General features: G+C 51.0%; 1 protein-coding gene across 3 annotated transcripts; it reads right to left on the bottom strand.

Annotated features, from left to right (window-relative positions):
- Window positions 1-1,827: 1,827 nt before the first annotated feature.
- Window positions 1,828-18,940, bottom strand: REM1 (RRAD and GEM like GTPase 1). Of its 3 annotated transcripts, XM_088674796.1 has the most exons (6): window positions 18,713-18,934; window positions 15,978-16,029; window positions 14,368-14,710; window positions 12,240-12,322; window positions 6,235-6,445; window positions 1,828-4,069 (listed from the first exon to the last, which is right to left on the bottom strand). In XM_088674796.1, exons 3-6 carry the CDS (start codon window positions 14,705-14,707, stop codon window positions 3,792-3,794), a joined length of 912 nt encoding a protein of 303 aa, XP_088530922.1. In that variant the 5' UTR covers window positions 14,708-14,710; window positions 15,978-16,029; window positions 18,713-18,934; the 3' UTR covers window positions 1,828-3,791. The 3 variants fall into 3 exon arrangements, with proteins under 3 accessions (XP_088530922.1, XP_060133366.2, XP_060133367.2); XM_060277383.2 differs by lacking the exon at window positions 15,978-16,029 and having other exon boundaries at window positions 6,263-6,445; window positions 18,713-18,940; XM_060277384.2 differs by lacking the exon at window positions 15,978-16,029 and having other exon boundaries at window positions 18,713-18,929.
- Window positions 18,941-19,635: the final 695 nt, after the last annotated feature.

Raw genomic sequence — 19,635 nt, 5'->3', positions numbered from 1 at the left:
CGGCTGCAGAGAAGAGGAGCTCTGTGGGAGTATCAGGTTGGCGCTAACTTGCTTTGCTCTGCAGTCTCCCTGTGCAAGCAACCAACTGGGCTTCTCTCTCTCTCTCTCTGCAGCTGAAGCAGCTGCCCTCAATAGCCCTGCAAGATGGGAATCGATCTCACAACAGGCTGAGCGCTGTGACCAGAGTGGAAGAGGCTTGAAGCAGTGCCAACCCCAACGAAATGGTGCGTCGGGCCACTTGCCAGCAATTGCCGAGCGCTTTATTTTAGCTGCTTCAACACGTCCCTGGTTTACCCCCAATAAGCAGATTTGATAAAATCAAAACAGCGCTGGCCACAAATCCGCCGGGAATGTCTCTTGCACAAGGGAAACCGAGATGGTGCGGTAGCCATCTTCAAATATCCAAAGGGGCATCATGTGGAAGATGGAGCAAGCAAGCTCTGAGTAGGGGAGGTTTTTAAGGGTGCTGGGAACTGTAGCACCACTGGGTGCTGTAACATGGTTCTCTCTCTCTCTCTCTCTCTCTGTGTGTGTGTGTGTGTGTGTGGTGGGGGTGCTTTAAAGATATGGTGTGCATGAAGACAGCCGGGTTTGTACATGCAAGCACACACACTTTGGGTCACTTCGCCTTCCCCTCCGCCCTGCCGCTATCTCCCCCCTGACTTGCTCCCTTTGGGCCCTGCATTTTTCTGGGCTAGACCTCACTCTTTCCACTCTGCCTAACTCCTCTTGCCAATTTTCCATCAAGGCACCCGTGCTCCTTTCCTCTCCTCTCTCGGTCCATCCCCCCCCCCTTCTCACCTCCCAAAGCCGGATGAGAACATGGATATTTTCCTTTTCGTGGGGGGGGGGAGGGAGGATGAGAGGCCCTTCCATGCCTGGGGTGCATGAAGCCAGCTGGATCTGTTGTATTGGAAGGCTGGAGGAATAGAAGGCAGTTCGGGGCGGGGGGGGGGGGAGGGAGAGAAAAGCATTGAGGCTACAGTTCCTCTCCAACAATAACAAGAGTCTTGATGGTTTACAGAAACCCTGTTCCAGCGGGCGACAGAGCTAGCCTGGGGTTGTCCCAGGGACGGAACCACAGAATTGTAGAGCTTGAAGTGGCCCCCTGCGGACCATCTAGTCCAACCCCCCCCCCGCAATGCAGGAATATGCAACGATTCCATACGGGAATCGAACCCGCAACCTTGGCATTATCAGCACCACGCTCTAACCAGCTGATCTATCCATACATGCCAGGCCCAAAAGAAGCTTCTGTTTGGGCCAGAAATCACAGAACCAAAGAATCCTAGCATTGGGCGGGACCACCAAGGGTCATCCAGTCCACCCCCTGCAATGCAGGAAATCTAATTTAAAGCCATGTTGCCTCCCTGGAGAATCGAGCCCATCACCTCTCCAGCCACCTGGAGAGGGCCAGGCAAACCTGGAGAGGTTCTCTGCTGGGCCTGGGGACCAGAAACTGGTCCAGGCATGGCAAGGATGATCAGCTGCTTGTTTTTGTGACGCGGAGAGTGAGAGCACAGTTGCCTTTCTCCTCCTGACAAGATTAATGTCTGAGGGGTGCCTCCTCCGCTCCGCTCGCCTCCTTCAACAAAGCCTGGCTGCTCCCACCAGCGATGGAAACTTCTGACCTGACCCTGGGAAGGAGCCGATCCCTGAGCTGAAATCAGCCCTGCTGGCTCCGGGCTCCGGTTTTCCGATTAAGCCACCCATAACCTCTCCTTGCAAAGGCAGCACATTCCCCGCTTCCCCTCCCGAGGGGGAGAAGCTCCACCAGTTTTGCGACCACCAGTTTTGCTTTCGTTTGGAGGAGTAAAACCAGGAGACTCGACCGTAGTTGCTTTATTTACAAATGTACAAGCAATGCCTACTGGAAAAAAGCAGACACTTACTAAAAGTAAAAAAAGAAAAAGGCAGTAGAGTCCCAGAAAACCATTTGGACAGTTCTAAACACACACACAAAACATACCCTCTCCTGAAACCTTGCACCACCAGTTCTGAACTCAAGAAGAGACCCTCCCAGTGTCCCTATTTTTCCAGGAACAACCCCAGATTTACAGAAGCTGTCCCGGTTTCTGATTTGATCCCGGAATGTCCTGCTTTTCCTTAGGACGTCCCTATTTTCAGCCAGGCACTCCTGTCTTGCACTGCCTCCCGCAGTTTGGTCAAACTCATGTTCGTAGCTTCGAGAAAACTGTCCAACCATCTCGTCCTCTGTCGTCCCCTTCTCCTAGTGCCCTCAATCTTTCCCAACATCGGGGTCTTTTCCAAGGATTCTTCTCTTCTCATGAGGTGGCCAAAGTATTGGAGCCTCAGCTTCACGATCTGTCCTTCCAGTGAGCACTCAGGGCTGATTTCCTTCAGAATGGATAGGTTTGATCTTCTTGCAGTCCATGGGACTCTCAAGAGTCTCCTCCAGCACCATAATTCAAAAGCATCAATTCTTCGGCGAATTGATTTATTTTATTTAATATCGTTTTATTATGTTTTTTATTTAATAACGTTTTATTATGTTTTTCCAAATATCGGAGGCTGCCCTGAGTGGCTGGGGCAACCCAGTCGGACGGGCAGGGTACAAACAATAAAACTATTGCAAAATTATTTATTTTGTCTTCCATCCTTCAGCTTCGTTGGATGCAAACCAAGCTCTACTGTAATGAAAAAAGAATAAGATTTCTCTCTCTCCCCCACCTCCCCACCATGCATAATTGTCTACACCTCCAGCATGGTCTCCCCTTGTTGTTGTTGTTGTTTAGTCGTTTAGTCGTGTCCAACTCTTCGTGACCCCATGGACCATAGCACGCCAGGCACTCCTGTCTTCCACTGCCTCCCGCAGTTTGGTCAAACTCATGTTCATAGCTTCGAGAACACTGTCCAACCATCTCGTCCTCTGTCGTCCCCTTCTCACCTCTAAATCGAAAAGCACCAAATGATGCAGAAAGTCGCTTGAACCATTTCCCCATTTCATACGGCGCCACTAAGGATGCTCGATCTGGCCCTGCCGGTGCCAAATGCTGTCAAAATAAAGGCATGCTGCATGTCTGTACAAGAGGGAACCCTAGCCTGGCACCATAGTCCTATTTCAGAAACATGGCAGGCAAAAGGATCGAGCAGGATAACGGCCTGATCTGGGCTGCTTCCAAAGCAAAACTATGGGCAAGAGCCTGCCAACAAATATATAAAAGGATGTCATATAGAGGAGGGTGAAAGGTTGTTTTCTGCTGCTCCAGAGAAGCGGACACGGAGCAATGGATTCAAACTACAAGAAAGAAGATTCCACCTAAACATTAGGAAGAACTTCCTGGCAGTAAGAGCTGTTCGGCAGTGGAATTTGCTGCCAAGGAGTGTGGTGGAGTCTCCTTCTTTGGAGGTCTTTAAGCAGAGGCTTGACAGCCATATGTCAAGAATGCTTTGATGGTGTTTCCTGCTTGGCAGGGGGTTGGACTGGATGGCCCTTGTGGTCTCTTCCAACTCAATTATTCTATGATCTCCCCCAGAATCCGCACTATGGTCCCAGTTCAATGCGCAGCCTTCCGATGCGGTCACAGGTGTTGCTCCAAGACCTTCCTCCGTCCCCCAAAATGGTTCTGGGAGGACCCTGCATATCTCATTTCGGTTCCCCCACAGTTTTTGGCTTCTCTCTATCGGAAGGCCGTGTCCTAAGAGACCCTAGCAAAGAAGAGAGTTTGCAAACGCCTACGGACATGTGGGAAGGAAGCCCAGGAAAACCCCTGAAAAACCCGGAGGCAAGAGCAGGAGAAGGAAGCGGAGGGCAGTGGCGTCCGGTTCGCTCAGAGCACGGAGAGGTCATGGCAGGACTTGGAGCGGACTTTCAGCGCCACCTTCTTGTTGTTGCGAGCCACCAGCCGGTCGAGGAAGCGGCGCACCTTCTTGGTGAGGCTCTCCTTGCGCTTGTAGAGAGACATGCGCCTCTCGTTGGCCTCCTTGCTGTCGCGGCGTAGGCGGATCTGCCGCACCACCCCCTCGAAGAGCTCGGACACGTTGTGCTGCAGGGCGGCGGAGGTCTCAATGAACTTGCAGTCGAAGACCACGGCGCAGGCACGGCCCTCTGCCGAGAGAAAAGGGGCAGCTGGTTAGGAGGTGCTCCAGGCGAGGGGCAGAGAGAGACCCAGAGAACAAAGGGTGTCAGGAGAGCCTGCTAGATCAGGCCAATGGCCCCTCGAGCCCACAGTGGCCAACCAGATGCCCTGGCAGGAAAGCAGCAAGCAGGATTCGAACGCAAGAGCCCTCTCCCCTCCAGTCATTTCCAGCAACTGGTATTCAAAAGCATTGCTGCTCCAACTGCAGAGCCATCCTGGCTAGTGGCTATCACCAGTCCTCTCCTCCAAGAATCTGCTTAATCCTCTTTTAAAGCCAAGGCTGGTGGCCATCATTGCCTCCTGCGGAAGGGAGTTCCATAGTTTAACTACTGTATGTGCTTTTATCTGTCCTGAATCTTTCAACATTTAAGGGTAGGCCTACCCATCTCTGGACCAAACCCAACAGCAGGAAAACCCATCCCCAAAACCTAAATTGGACACCCTCCACAAATGGGATTTTTGTTGGGGGGGCAGGCCTTTTGTGTATGGTGGGGGGGGAGAGAACCTCAGTTAGCTATGTATTTTTATTGATTTTTTTTTATTGATGGGGGTAGCTGCCCCTCCCTGCTCCCCTGGCTATGCCCATGCCTCCATGTGAGCTGTTTATTCAGGATTCATCCTAATCTGTTTGCACAACGTTTACGAGGGGGTTAGATTATATCCGGTCTTTATGGGGTGGCAACCCAGAATCCATCCTAGTATCTCGTTGTGTTTGCACATCTACATCTTCCCGCTAAAAATTCATTCACCCCAAACTTCTCAGTGCATCTCACTGTCACTTTCCAAATGGCAAAAAGCAAAACGGGTTTTTTAAAAAAAATTGATTTGCTGCACTTGGGCAACTGAAGGCTTTAATCCACTTTAAATGTGCAAAGCGTTAAGTTCTGGTACGTGTTCCTTCCTTCCCACAAAATACTGTCGAGTCTGGAGGCACCCTGGGTTATTTCTAGGGATTAAAGAAATCTAAAGTTGGTTAATCACATGTGTTTTTATCAAGTCTGTGTGCAAACATTTGCTTTTGGCCAGGAGAGCAGGGGGGTTGCGGGGAATCACACTTTCGTTTGTTTCCAGACATTCCAAGACATCTCAGGGGAGGTTGTGCTATCAAGTAGCTTTCATTCCTTTTAAAATTATGTACCATACTTTTCCATGTATAAGACGCCCCCTATTTTGTGGGACTCAAATCTAAGATAATGGGGGGGGGGGAGATGGCACAAAGTTGTTGAGCTTTTTTGTGGAGGATTACCCAGGGTTGCTGATCTTTTTTTGGGGGGGGGGTGTTACTGAGGGTTCTTGAGCTTTATTTAAGGAATGCCGAAAATTGCTCATCGCTCACGCACTTGCATCGCAAAATCCGCGTCACGTCTGTCCCCTCTCCGACAGAATCTGCCAATCGCCCACACAAATGACGCAGCATCAGACCCTCTGCATGACCTACCCACGGTGTAAGACGACCCCCACTTTTCAGCATGATATGTAAGGAAATAAACCTAGTCTTATACACGGAAAAGTACGAACAAAATTTAAAAAAAATCCTTCAGTAGCACCTTAAAGACCAACTAAGTTTTTATTCTGGTATGAGCTTTTGTGTGCATGCACACTTCGTCAGATACACTGAAACAGAATCCACCAGACCCTTATGTATAGTCAGAGGGTGGGGGTGATGGGAATGGGTGATGGGCTGATAGGAGTGGTAAACCTGTTGATGACTGTTAATGACTGTTAATGACTGCAATTGGTCTTGCGGGGGGGGGGAGCAAGGGCTGAGGTGCTAAGGAAAGCTTGATCATGCGTAATGAGATAAGAATCCTATGTCTTTGTTGATTCCAGGTGGCTCCATGGTTTTAAGCTTGCTAATGAGTTCCAATTCAGCAACTTCTCTTTCCAGTCTGTTTCTGAAATTTTTCTGTAATAAAACAGCTGCTTTGAGATGTATTTCACAGTTTGAAAACCACCTTTCAGGGCACGTTGCTGTCGCAAAGCAGCACAGGATAAATTGGTAAGCAAAACAAGCATACCGCCAAACTGCCTTTCTTCCTGCTTTACTCCCTCTCCCTCCCCACCAACCCCCCAAATAAAGCAGGATGCCTCCCGAGGCCCCACGAGGGTCCAGCCCAAGCCCCTTTCCACCCACCTTCCACAGAAACCTCTCGGGAGCGCACCAGGTCTGTCTTGTTCCCCACCAGGATGATGGGGATGTTCTCTGCCTGGCGGGTCCTGCGCAGCTGAATCCGGAGCTCGGAGGCGCTCTCAAAGCTCCCCCGGTCGGTGATGGAGTAGACGATGACGTAGGCGTTGCCCACCTGCATGCAGTAGTTGTGGAACCAGTTGTCTTCTTCCGGGGCCTAGGGAAAAGGCAAAAGAGCAACTTGCCATGGTTCGCAATTGTTTTAATATTCAATTGAGAGCCGCCCAGAGTGGCTGGGGAGACTCAGCCAGATGGGCGGGGTATAAATCATAAACTATTAGCCATGTTCAAATATATGAAAGGATGCCATATGGAGGAGGGAGAAAGATTGTTTCCTGCTGCTCCAGAGAAGCGGACACGGAGCAATGGATTCAAACTTCAAGAAAGAAGATTCCACCTCAACGTTAGGAAGAACTTCCTGACAGCAAGAGCTGTTCGGCAGTGGAATTTGCTGCCAAGGAGTGTGGTGGAGTCTCCTTCTTTGGAGGTCTTTAAGCAGAGGCTTGACTATGCAAAAGCCTTTGACTGTGTCGACCAAAGCAAACTATGGCAAGTTCTTAAAGAAATGGGAGTGTCTGATCACCTCATCTGTTCCTGAGAAATCTCTATGTGGGACAAGAAGCTACAGTTAGAACTGGATATGGAACAACTGATTGGTTCAAAATTGGGAAAGGAGTACGACAAGGTTGTATATTGTCTCCCTGCTTATTTAACTTATATGCAGAATTCATCATGCGAAAGGCTGGACTAGATGAATCCCAAGCAGGAATTAAGATTGCCGGAAGAAATATCAACAACCTCAGATATGCAGATGACACAACCTTGATGGCAGAAAGTGAGGAGGAATTAAAGAACCTTTTAATGAGGGTGAAAGAGGAGAGCGCAAAATATGGTCTGAAGCTCAACATCAAAAAAACCAAGATCATGGCCACTGGTCCCATCACCTCCTGGCAAATAGAAGGGGAAGAAATGGAGGCAGTGAGAGATTTTACTTTCTTGGGCTCCTTGATCACTGCAGATGGTGACAGCAGTCACGAAATTAAAAGACGCCTGCTTCTTGGGAGAAAAGCAATGACAAACCTAGACAGCATCTTAAAAAGCAGAGACATCACCTTGCCGACAAAGGTCCGTATAGTTAAAGCTATGGTTTTCCCAGTAGTGATGTATGGAAGTGAGAGCTGGACCATAAAGAAGGCTGATCGCCGAAGAATTGATGCTTTTGAATTATGGTGCTGGAGGAGACTCTTGAGAGTCCCATGGACTGCTAGAAGATCAAACCTATCCATTCTTAAGGAAATCAGCCCTGAGTGCTCCCTGGAAGGACAGATCGTGAAGCTGAGGCTCCAATACTTTGGCCACCTCATGAGAAGAGAGGAATCCTTGGAAAAGACCCTGATGTTGGGAAAGATTGAGGGCACTAGGAGAAGGGGACGACAGAGGACAAGATGGTTGGACAGTGTTCTCGAAGCTACGAACATGAGTTTGACCAAACTACGGGAGGCAGTGCAAGACAGGAGTGCCTGGCGTGCTATGGTCCATGGGGTCACGAAGAGTCGGACACGACTAAACGACTAAACAACAACAACAAGCAGAGGCTTGACAGGCATATGTCAAGAATGCTTTGATCGTGTTTCCTGCTTGGCAGGGGGTTGGACTGGATGGCCCTTGTGGTCTCTTCCAACTCTATGATTCTATTATTATTATTATTATTATTATTATTATTATTATTATTATTATTATTATTCCCAGGGCAGCAGCGGTGGCCCCGGGAAGCGCCAGAGGGAGGGTTCAAACTGGCGTGGCTCCACAGCCTACAGAGATAAGTGCCCCGCATTTATTAGTATATCTGTAGTACAAATCTCTTGTCTTTGTCCATGGAGTTTTCTTGGCAGGGATACTGGAGTGGCTTGCCAGTTCCTTCTCCAGGTGGATCACATTTAGTCAAAACTCTCCACTATGACCTGTCCATCTTGGGTGGCCCTGCAAGGCATGGCTCATAGCTTCTCTGAGTTAATCAAGCCCCTTCGCCACGACAAGGCATTGATCCATGAGTGCTCACTGGAAGGACAGATCCTGAAGCTGAGGCTCCAATACTTTGGCCACCTCATGAGAAGAGAAGAATCCTTGGAAAAGACCCCGATGTTGGGAAAGATTGAGGGCACAAGGAGAAGGGGACGACAGAGGACGAGATGGTTGGACAATGTTCTCAAAGCTACGAACATGAGTTTGACCAAGCTGCGGGAGGCAGTGGAAGACAGGAGTGCCTGGCGTGCTCTGGTCCATGGGGTCACGAAGAGTCGGACACGACTAAATGACTAAACAACAACAACAGTACAAATCTACGCTGTGAGCTTCACTGAGAGACAGGGGAAAACAGCAAACCAGAACTTCCGACGAAACCTGAAAATCTTCATTTCCCATGGTTCCCCATGAGCACATAGTGGTGTCGATCTAGACCTGCGGTTTCCAAAGTGGATGGGATTCCGGGGGGGGGGGGTACTAAGAGGCAAGGGGGAGCTGGAGGTATAAATGACCCCCAGACTTTGAAAAACTGGTGTCCCTGGATCAAGCCCCTATATGGAGCTGCAGCACTCATCTCGCTTTCAGGCCAAGGGAGCCGGTGTTTGTCCACAGACAGCTTTCCGGGTCATGTGGCCAGCAGGACTAAACCGCTTCTGGCACAACGGAACACTGTGATGTAAGCCAGAGCAGCGCATGGAAATGCCGTTTACCTTCCCACCGCAGCAGTATCTATTTATCTACTTGCGCTGGTGTGCTTTCAAACTGCTAGGTTAGCAGAAGCTGGTTCAGAGCAATGGGAGCTCACTCCGTTGCGGGGATTCGAACTGCCAACCTTCAAACTGCCAACCTTCTGATCGGCAAGCCCAAGAGGCTCAGTGGTTTAGACCAGAAGTGGCCAACTCCCAAGAGACTGCGATCTACTCACAGAGTTAAAAACTGGCAGTGATCTACCCCCTTTTGGGGGGTTCAGGTCAAATTCTTTGAGTTTTATTAGGGAGGAGCACTGTTTTGGTGGGCTGCAGGGTGAAAATGTTGAGCTTTTTTAGGGGAGACCTAGTTGTTGAGCTTCTTTGGGGGAGCCAGTGATCTACTACAGACGTCCAGTGATCTAGCGGTAGATCACGATCTACCTGTTGGATGTGCCTGGTTTAGACCACAGGACCAGGCTAGGATCATGGCGGTTGGAGGCAAGAGAATACACATCTCTGGCTTCTGGGTGAATGAATTGGCTGCTCTGCTTCATCCAACCAGTCTCCTGCTGGAAATGCCATTGTCCTTTTACACACACACACACACACACACACACACACAGCTCCTCTGTCTGTCTGCAAATTAAAAGCTTCTGCCTCTGGGCCCCCGTTTGACACAGCCTCCCTGTCGATCCATCAGTGGCCTGTTCCTGCCTAGGGAGCTTCTCTTCCAAACCATCCCGGGCTGCTTGCTCAGCGCAGCGGAAGCAACACAGAACCGACCCAAGCAAGATGCCGCCAAGTAGGGACAGGAAAGGCAACGGCAAGGTACTGATCCTGCAGCCTGGAATGGAATGGAAGCAGCCTGGCTTTGTCCCTGCAGCTGGGTGCGGGGAGAGCAAAAACACTTTTCTGTTTGGAAATGTTTAGGCCAGTGATGGGCAACCTTTTGAGCTTGGTGTGTCAAAATTCGCCAAAAAAACCGAGCATAACTCAGGTGGTGTGTCACCTCGAGAAAAAAACCATAATTTCGCAATATTTATGGTTTAAATAACAAAAATGTATAATTGTAATATATAACTGTATTTAATAAACCCAAAACTATTATTTAACCAAACCAAACCAAAAAACCCTTATTTATCACAAAGTGCCCAGAGTTGTTGAGCTTTCTGGGGGAGCTGCTGACCAAATATTGTAGGTTTTTTTAGGGGGGGGGTGCAAAAGTTGCTTTGCTTTTTTGAGGGGGATGCCCCAAAGCTGCTGCGCTTTTTTGGGGAGGGAGAGATCAGAAATAAATGACGAATAATACCTTCCAGCGCCGTCTTAGGCGCCCCCGGTGCCGTGGTGCACCGGATCCCTCCGGCGCCCGCCGGATCCCTCCAGCGCCCTCTCGCCCCGTTTCAGCGCCCTCCCACCCCGTTTCCCAGCGCGGTGGGTGGGTGGGCGCCGCACGCAGCGCGGGTGCAACAGGCGCTGCTGCGTGGCAGGCGGGCGGGCGCAGCGGACCGGTCGGCCAGCGGGTGGCCGCAGCTCGCGGCGCCCTCCTGACGGGCCGGCGCCATGGTGCCCTGCGCCACCCAGCCTGCACATAGGGCCGGCCCTGAAACCTTCGCTGGAACTAACACGCAGCACCGACATAGTCTGCCAAAGCACCAAAAAAACCCAGCACAGAACGGGTTAAAAACCAATCTCTGGCTACCAGCAGCAACAACAACAACAAAAGGATCCGGGTTTTAACAGCGGAGACAAGTTGTAGTGTGAGGAGGAAAACAACAACAGTGTGAATGGGTTGATGGGACGCATGCCAGCAGTGAGGGCTCTGCGTGTCACGTCTGACATGCGTGTCATAGGTTCGCCATCACTGGTTTAGGCGGCCCTGCAAAGCTGCAAAATGGAACTAGCTCAGGGATCTAGGGAAGGAAGGAAGTCGCAGCTCATTTATGCTGGTTAAGATGATGAGTGTGGCTCTCTAGACCTCTCTCTCTGACCCTCGAGATGCTGCCAGTCACTTCCACTCTCCCAGTCTTACAACAACCCTGTAGGGTAGGCCGCTCTTATCTCCATGCAACAGAAGCCTGACTAGGGCAACCTCATGATTCGAGGGAACTGAAGGGGGAACATTGCAGGGTTTTTTCCCCAGCTGTGTGCCTCTCCGCCCGGCCAGCTCTCAGTCTAATGGAATGTTTTGCACTTGTTTTTAATTGATTGCTCCCCAACCAAGGCTTTTGGAGATGAAGCAGGCATGACAAATGTAAACCAATCAATGGATGCTGCAGCTCCCACATGCAACGCGGTCAGAAACTCACAGCCAGCACTCCAGCCCGGAAAAAACCCAAAGACAACATGCCACACTAGATCATCTGGCCCGGATTTCACCAGTCTGGTGTCCTTCCAGATGTTTTGAACTGGGGATGATGGGAATGGTAGTCCAAAAAGTTCTGGAGGGCACCAGGTTGGGGAAGGCTGAGCTAGCTTGCCATGTTTCCTAATAATGGTGGCAAACTGGATGCCTTGCGTAGGGTTCTAAGAGGAGCAGAACAGGGCCATTCACTCTTTTCTGAAAATGAATGAGACCCTGTTAAAAGCAGGATCCCCTAGCACAGGGGTCAGCAAACTTTTTTTTGCAGGGGGCCGGTTCACTGTCCCTCAGACCTTGGGGGGGGGCAGACTATAGTTTGAAGGGGGGAATGAACACATGGGGGGGGGATGAACACATTCCTATGAACAAATTCCTATGCCCCACAAATAACCCAGAAATGCATTTTAGATAAAAGCACACATTCTACTCAAGTAAAAACACGCTGATTCCCAGACCGTCCGCGGGCCGGATTTAGAAGGTGATTGGGCCAGATCCAGCCCCCGGGCCTTAGTTTGCCTACCCATGCCCTAGCAGATCTTTCCTCAATTTAAGTCATTTCTCCAGCACTTTTAATAAGCTTCCCAAGTTCCTATGCAAAATAATCACTTTGTGTTTCACCTTCCGAATGTGTGTCAAACAGCCAGAGAAGGTCATACTTCCACCAGTCTCCTCCCTGCAATGTCACCTGGCACCAGCTATTCCATCAGGCTGCAGCAGAGGAAGAAAAGGAAAGACCTTCTCCGTCAGCTTAGTTTAAGAGAGCAGCAACTTTTAGCTCCTCCTCTCCTTGAAGCTCTCCCGTCTCCCCGATTCTAAGAATCCTCCTTGCTAGTCGTGCAATCTAGTCATGATCTCGGCAGAAATCAAGATCATTGGCCTACCCGCTTCTCAGCTTCCCAGGTGTCAATCACCATCAGCGTTGTCTCCTCGCCGTCCACCGATAAGGTGCGCTCGTAGGTATCCTCTGAAAAGAGCAGACAAGGTCAGGTTCAGCCGTGAATGGTCCCCTTGAAGAATAGAAGCTGCACCCATCCCAAAAAACTTCATTGGGCCCACCGCACGATACCATATTCACGCAGCGCATCGTTAGACTGTGGAACTCCCTCCCACAGGAGACAGTGACGGCCACCAACCTAGAAGGCTCTAAAAGAGGATAAGCCAGATTCAGGGAGGAGAGAGGGCTATCGATGGCTCCTAGCCAGGATGTCTATGCTCTCTGCCCTCCACAGTTGGAGGCAGCAAAGCTTCTGAAGACAACCTGTTGGAAACCGTGGGAGGGGAGTGGGCTGCCCTTGTGCCTGAATCCTGCTTGTGAGTTTCCCATAATGGGTATCCGGTTGGCCGCTGTGAGAACAGGATGCTGTGAGTGGGTGGGCTATGGACCTGATCCAGCAGGCTCTCCTTAAGTGCAAAAGGTGTAAATGATCCTTGTCAGGAATTCCTCTGCAGCTTGCATTCTCCCTTCATACCACAAATAGCCCAAATCCTAGCATTTATTAAGTTTGCTCACATCTATAACAATACACTGGCAGCCTCAGGTCTAGATTACTGCAATGCTCTTTCTGTGGGGCTGCACTGTTAGAGATTTACAGTCGTACCTTGGAAGTTGAACGGAATCCGTTCCGGAAGTCTGTTCAACTTCCCAAACGTTCAGAAACCAAAGTACGGCTTCTGATTGGCTGCAGGAAGCTCCTGCAACCAATCAGAAGTTGCGGAAGCCCACTGGAACAATCACTTCCGGGTTTGCGGCGTTCGGGAACCAAAATGTTCGATAACTAAGCTGTTCCAAAACCAAGGTATGTCTGTATAGCTTTTATGGATGGGAGTATTCTTAATAATAATAATAATAATAATAATAATAATAATAATTTATTATTTATACCCCGCCCATCTGGCTGGGTTTCCCCAGCCACTCTGGGCAGCTTCCAACAGAAAAATAAAACACAATAATCTATTAAACATTAAAAGCCTCCCTGAACAGGGCTGCCTTCAGATGTCTTCTAAAAGTCTGATAGTTGTTTTCCTCTTTGACATCTGTTGGGAGGGCGTTCCACAGGGCAGGCGCCACCACCGAGAAGGCCCTCTGCCTGGTTCCCTGCAACTTGGCTTCTCGCAACGAGGGAACTGCCAGAAGGCCCTCGGTGCTGGACCTCAGTGTCCGGGCAGCTAATACAACTAATGATAAAGAGTTTAAAGTTTCTGAGGGCAAGAGCTGTTTGACAGGGGAACTGTCTTCCTCAGGAGGTTGTGGACTTCCTTGGAGGGTTTTAAGCAGAGGTTGGATGGCCATCTGCCACAAGATTCCTACATTCCAGGGGGTTGGACTAGATGACCGTTGGGGGGCCCTTCCAACTCTATGATTCTATGATAGTATTTTAAATGCACAGTGCAAATGGGGCCCTAGGTTTGGGGCATTGTGGAAGACACAAAACATTGCCCAATGCAGTTACTGCTGCGAGCGGAAGAGTATTAGGAAACAGGGTTCCACGACTTTGAGAAATCACTGGAGAATTTCCTCTTACCTTGGAGAAATTTCTCTGCCCAAAATGAAGTGGAGCAATTTGAGAGGCCATTTGTGAGTGGGTCTAGCCCTAGCCCACCCACCACGCAAACAGCAGTTCCTAGGGTTGCTTGGAAACAAACCTAATTTAAGCCCATAATGCAGACCACATACGGCTTTGCCTCAAAGGCATACTGTTCCTGAACTTTCATGTCTAAGAGGTGCCTTGCAGAGCATGGAGCTCCGGGTGGCTCAAGTGAGTAAGCCAAGTCGCCTACAACCAGAGGAAGTGGGGGCAAGAGAATCCACAGGTAAAAACAACACGCAAGCTCAAGAGATCCCAGAGCCAAAGAAAACGTTTACTCTGCAAGCAGACACACACAAACATTAGAGTGATGCTAGTCCACATGGCTGAAATGCCACAAGGCCTTTTGCTAGGCAGTTGGAACCTGCCCCCCAGCCCCCTCTCATTCCTCCCCAGCCCCCCACAAATCACATGACAGCCCTACCTCTCTGCTGCTCAGGCAGATCCTTGTCTTGAACCCCAGCAAAGAGGTACATCAGGCTGGTCTTGCCCACGCCAGGGTCTCCCAACAGCACCACGCGGTACAAGGATTCCCAGGATTCCTCAGAGTCGGAGGACTCGGATGACCAGCTGCCACGTGGCTCAGGCAAGTGGACTTTGGGGTCACAGGAGGACGATTGGCCCAGCTGCGGGTGGCTGGGTTCAGCATGGCTGGGACGGACGCTCAGCATCCCTGGGGGAGACCCATAGGGCATGGGCAACGGGGTGCTGGCACGCCTCCTAGCAGGGGTGGTGCTGCCTCCTCGCTGGGTGTTCAGAGTCATCTTCTGCAACAGCAGGGAGAGAAAGAGAGAGGGAATCGATCGGAGATCAGCTCTTTTTTTTGCCAAGGTTGCTGCTGCTTCCTCCCAGAGTGTCAGGAGTATGGGCAGGAGTCAGGCTCTGGGGCCTGTAGTGCTTTGCAGGACTGGGGCCTGCCTCAGCTTGTGCTGGAGATGCAAGGAGTGGTCACTCAGGTGAAGACCTCAGCTTGTGCTGTAGAGGCAAGGAGTGGTCACTCAGGTGAGGCCACTTGATACCTCACTGCACCTGGTGGCAGGAGCTGGGAGGGATAAAAGCTCAGCATTTCCCTTCAGCTCTTGGCCACAGCAACGCTATCCCTGCCTGGTTGCCTCTGGCCTCTTGCTCCTTGGACCCTTGCCGACGCCTTGCTCCTTGGACCCTCGCCTTGCCGGCACCTTGATCCTCGATCCTTGGACCCTTGCCTTGCCGACGCTTTGATCCTTGCCTTGCCGGCGCCTTGATCCTCGACCCTTGGACCTTTGCCTAGCCGACGCCTTGATCCTTGGACCCTCGCCTTGCTGATGCCTTGATCCTTGGACCCTTGCCTTGCCGACGCCTTGATCCTTGACTCCCAGACCTTCGCCTCTGCCTTCCTCCTTGACCCTGCGACTGCCTGCTGCTGGACCCTCAGCCCTGCACCTGTTCCTGCTTCTACATCACCATCTTGCCTCTGGTCCTGACGTCCAGGGCTTCAACCGCCCGCCGACTGGACCGTGACACGGAGCAAGTGGACCAGAGTGCCCAGTCCACTTGTGGTTGGAGAAGTAACCGTTCTTAGAAGCCCTGCTTCTGTTTAGCGGTATCTACCTTGGACGCCAGCCCAAGGCAAACAAGGGATGAATCATTCCCATCTAGGGGTGGGGTGGGGACTGTCCCGGAACATGTTGCGTTACATCCAAACAATTTTCTAACTGCGGGGAGGAGGAGATTTTGACACCAGCCCGACGGGCGGCCTGCTTCTAGAACTTCAAGGTAGGACCAGGATTGGGGAGGACTGGAGGGAGTCTCTCTTGGGCAGCATCCCAAGACGCATCTCGTGGTCCATCTGGGATGCAGAGGCAGCATCCAAAAACGGCCTTGAGAACTACAGACAGTGTATATATGCCTGTGTGGGTATAAATATATATCTCATATATAAACATGAGTCAGCAGGAGGGAGGCTCCAATTAGAAGCAGCTAGCCAAAGATGAACTTCAGGAGTTTCCAAACTTTGGGAGGGCCACCCTCCCTCCCTTAGTTCCATAAACTTACCCCACTCTACCCTACAAAACGCATTTCTCAGAACAGTAGTTTGCACGACCCACTAAGGAAGAGAAAAGCACAGTGGGATTCAAAACAGCAGCCATTAATTGCATTCAAAATCCAGGTTCAACTCTTTGGTTTAATTCATCCAACCCAACTGATGAACATGATCCCATGACGCCAGCCTTGCAAAGTCTGAGGGTCACGCCGTTTACCTTCCCACTGGAGTGGTACCTATTTATCTACTTGCACTTTGACGTGCTTTCGAACTGCTAGGTGGGCAGGAGCAGGGACCGAGCAATGGGAGCTCACCCCATCAAGGGGATTTGAACTGCCAACCTTCTGATCAGCAAGCCCTAGACCCTGTGGTTTAACCACAGCGCCACCCGCGTGGGTTAAACCACACAGTTTATTAGGTTTATTATATGTTTCTTAGGGCACAATAAAATCACCATGGTTAGGGTTTGCAGGGAGAATTCCATGCTTTGCAAAGCACTTTCCCAAGGCTTGCAGAAGACCAAACTAACCAAAAGTCACTAAACACACAATTTTCCTGGGAGCAGAATCCAGATGATACAGAACAATTTAGGGAAAAGGCGGTTCGGATTGCAGGCTTGGGGGGGGGGGTGTCACTGGAGCCCTAATCTCCACCAACAAAATCCTGGTGCAAAGAACACAGCCCATGAATTTGCTTTTGAGTATCAGAAGTGAGCAGCGATCACACACAAAATCCAGGCCCGGTTACTGTTCAGTATAATTTAGGAACGTTGAGAGTTGCCATCATTTTGTTGCTGCCATTGTTAAAACAACAGGGAGTCAGAAACCCTCCCCAATCTACTGCAAATCACACAGAGATCTGCCAGTAGATCCTGATCTACCCTTGTGCACACCCTCTCCTTAAGGGACAGCAGACCAGAGAGGAAAAGTTATCTCAACACGCTTCAAAAATGGGTGCCAGAAATGGCAGGGTTGAAGAGAAATGTCCAAATTCCCCCCCAAATTTCAGTGTCAGCGCTTCAATCTCATCAGACTAGATTCACACACACACACACACACACACGCACGCACACACACACACACACCGCAAAGGCTGGAGAGGAGATGGAGCGTTAGAGTAGCTCCATTTCCTTTAGAAAATAAAGGAGGGGGAGGAACGGTGCTATTTTTCTAGAAAAAGAGGTGCCAGGCATCATGAACACCGCCCTTGTTCTCTTATAATGGCAATGTCGCCCACCTGAGAGGGGGCCTTAACTGAGTTCTGGTGAGTTCTGGCTGAAAAAAAAGCCCTGGGGAGGAATATGGCTTTGCTTGCTTCCCAGTTAGCAGGAGTAGAGCCCCCGCTCCCCAGTTCCGGTGTCATGGCGGGGGGGGGCTGGACTTTATAAGTTGGAAAGGAAGCAAAGGGCAAAGGATGTGACAGTTAGCCGTTGGAAGCAGATGGAAAACATCTCTGAATCGCTGGGAAGAGCCAGGCTGGACGGTGGGGGGGGGGGTTCCTGGGGAAGAACCAGCAAAAAAAACAAAACCCCGCCACGCCACCCCCACTTTGCACATTGAAGAGGCAAGTTCAAGCAGTCTTGTTTAGGGCGGCTTTCAAGAATTGCTCCTGCCTCTGGGTTTTGCTTTGCTCCCGATGGCCTAGCTGCTTTCAAATTTTTGTCTGCTCCTGAATCGGCTTTATCAATACTGTATTAACTGTTGCCTTCCGGGTTTTTTTCTCATTATAATCATTATCTCTGTCCTGACTTTCAGGATATAAGTCCCACCAAGCGGGCTATGTATTCTATTTTGCTGGGGACCCTTTTTAAGAGCTGAAGTTGTGGATTTTTAGCAGCTGACAAACAAAATAGCTGGAGCCCTTCTCACTCCAAAAATACTCTGTGTGTGTGTGTGTGTAACACAAGCAACAACATATCCTGTGGGGTTGTTTTCTCTCTTTTTTCCAACCCAGGGTCTGGTTTCATGGCAGTACCAGTAACCCAATGCCACGGCATGGTTTTGCCAGATTCCAAAACATAGTTAAAAATTCAGAAGGAAAGTTGTTTGCAATGAAGGACGCCATTGTCGTTGCTGCGGTGGCATTGAATTACACACATACACACATTACAGACCCTATGAACTGGGAACCAGTTTTCACTTCTGGAGTCTGGACCCTGGCATAAGAATAAAGGCTGGAGTGCTCCAGGGCATGCCATGTGCAGAGAACATTTCCCTTTCGCTGATCCAAGCCCCACCACCAGGCTAGCGCAAGCAGCACCAGGCCTTGGCACGTCTCAGAGTATTAGAGCTGGGGAGGGGGATATTCGGAAACTCTCTCTCCGAGGGGCCACGGCTGCATCTATGGTAGCCCCGCATCCCCGAGGGGGGGATCAAACTTCTCCAGCGGACCCGGTTGCTCTGGACTGAAGCAGAAGGAAGAAGAGGGGGGCAGGCAAAGAGGCTGTGCAGAGGGCACTCTGCGCGCGCTCAGGGGCCCTCTCGCCCGCCTTCTTATCCCCCAAAGTTCGGAGCGGCGCCCTCCGCAAGTTTCCAAGGGAGAGACCCGCTTTCCATAGCCGGGCGCTGCGAAGAGGAGAGAGGACGGAGCTGGCGGAGAGCGCGGACGGTCTTAGGTCCTCCTCGCCGGAGAAAGGCGACTCGCCGTCCGCCCCGTCTCCCATGACAGCTAGCCAGTCAACCCTCCTCTGCGGACGCTTGGAAAGTCTCTCTCCCCCCCCCCCCACCCGCCGCCCTGTTCTCCTTACCTCCGCCTGCTGCTGGCGGCTCCGTCGGCAGGGCGCTCTCAAGGGGTCCCCACGCGCGTAAAGGCGCACCACCCGTGCGCCCCGTCCATCCCGTCCAGCTTCATTGCAGAGCGCCGCGGCGCGGCGAGGGAGGGACTTTTAAGCCCGGGGAGGTCCCTGCGCGCCGCTCCTGGTGGGACACACCCCCTGCCAAACCCCAGCGAGCCGCCCTCTCGGCCTCGGCCGGCGAGGGCGCTTCTGAGCACGTGCAGACGGCCCCGCGTCTCTCCAGCGCGCGACTGCCGGTGGCCTCGACGGGCGCCTCCGCTAAAGAAGCTAAGAGGAGCCCCTCCCGCTGAATCAGGCCAAAGGTCCTTGAAAACGCGGGCGGGAAAGGGGGGTGTAAGGCGCGCGCTTGGTGTTTATTCCCTTTTTTAAAAATCAGATTAGAAAACACCTCGTTTCTCAGACGCACGCTCGGTGATTTCCACTGTACAGCAAGCAAATGAGAAATAAGCAAATGAGAAAGCAAATGAGAAATAAGCAGTAAGAACCCGTCGGACAAAGTCGATGATGAGGGCATCCGAAGTTGTTCATAGAATCGTAGAGTTGGAAGAGACCACAAGGGCCATCCAGTCCAACCCCCTGCCGAGCAGGAAACACCATCAAAGCATTCTTGACATATGCCTGTCAAGCCTCCGCTTAAAGACCTCCAAAGGAGGAGACTCCACCACACTCCTTGGTAGCAAATTCCACTGCCAAACAGCTCTTACTGTCAGGAAGTTCTTCCTGATGTTTAGGTGGAATCTTCTTTCTTGTAGTTTGAATCCATTGCTCCGTGTCCGCTTCTCTGGAGCAGCAGAAAACAACCTTTCTCCAGAAACCTTGTTGAGGTTTCTTTAGCGGGTCCGCCAAAGTTGTTGAGGGTTTTTAAGGATATCACC

This window comes from Zootoca vivipara, chromosome 7 (assembly GCF_965207765.1).
Source record: "Zootoca vivipara chromosome 7, rZooViv2.hap1.1, whole genome shotgun sequence".
NCBI lineage: Eukaryota > Metazoa > Chordata > Lepidosauria > Squamata > Lacertidae > Zootoca > Zootoca vivipara.
Note: the sequence above shows the minus strand (reverse complement) of the source record. Positions and strands in the feature narration are given on the sequence as shown.

Bases quoted from the DNA above. Each gene is read 5' to 3' on its own strand.
- REM1 (XM_088674796.1), bottom strand. From the start codon at position 14,707: ATGACTCTGAACACCCAGCGAGGAGGCAGCACCACCCCTGCTAGGAGG. The intron at 12,323-14,367 runs GTAGGGCTGTCA...TGCTCTTTTCAG, and splicing joins TCTGCCTGAGCAGCAGAGAG to AGGATACCTACGAGCGCACC. The intron at 4,070-6,234 runs GTGGGTGGAAAG...TTCTCTCGGCAG, and splicing joins CCGAGAGGTTTCTGTGGAAG to AGGGCCGTGCCTGCGCCGTG.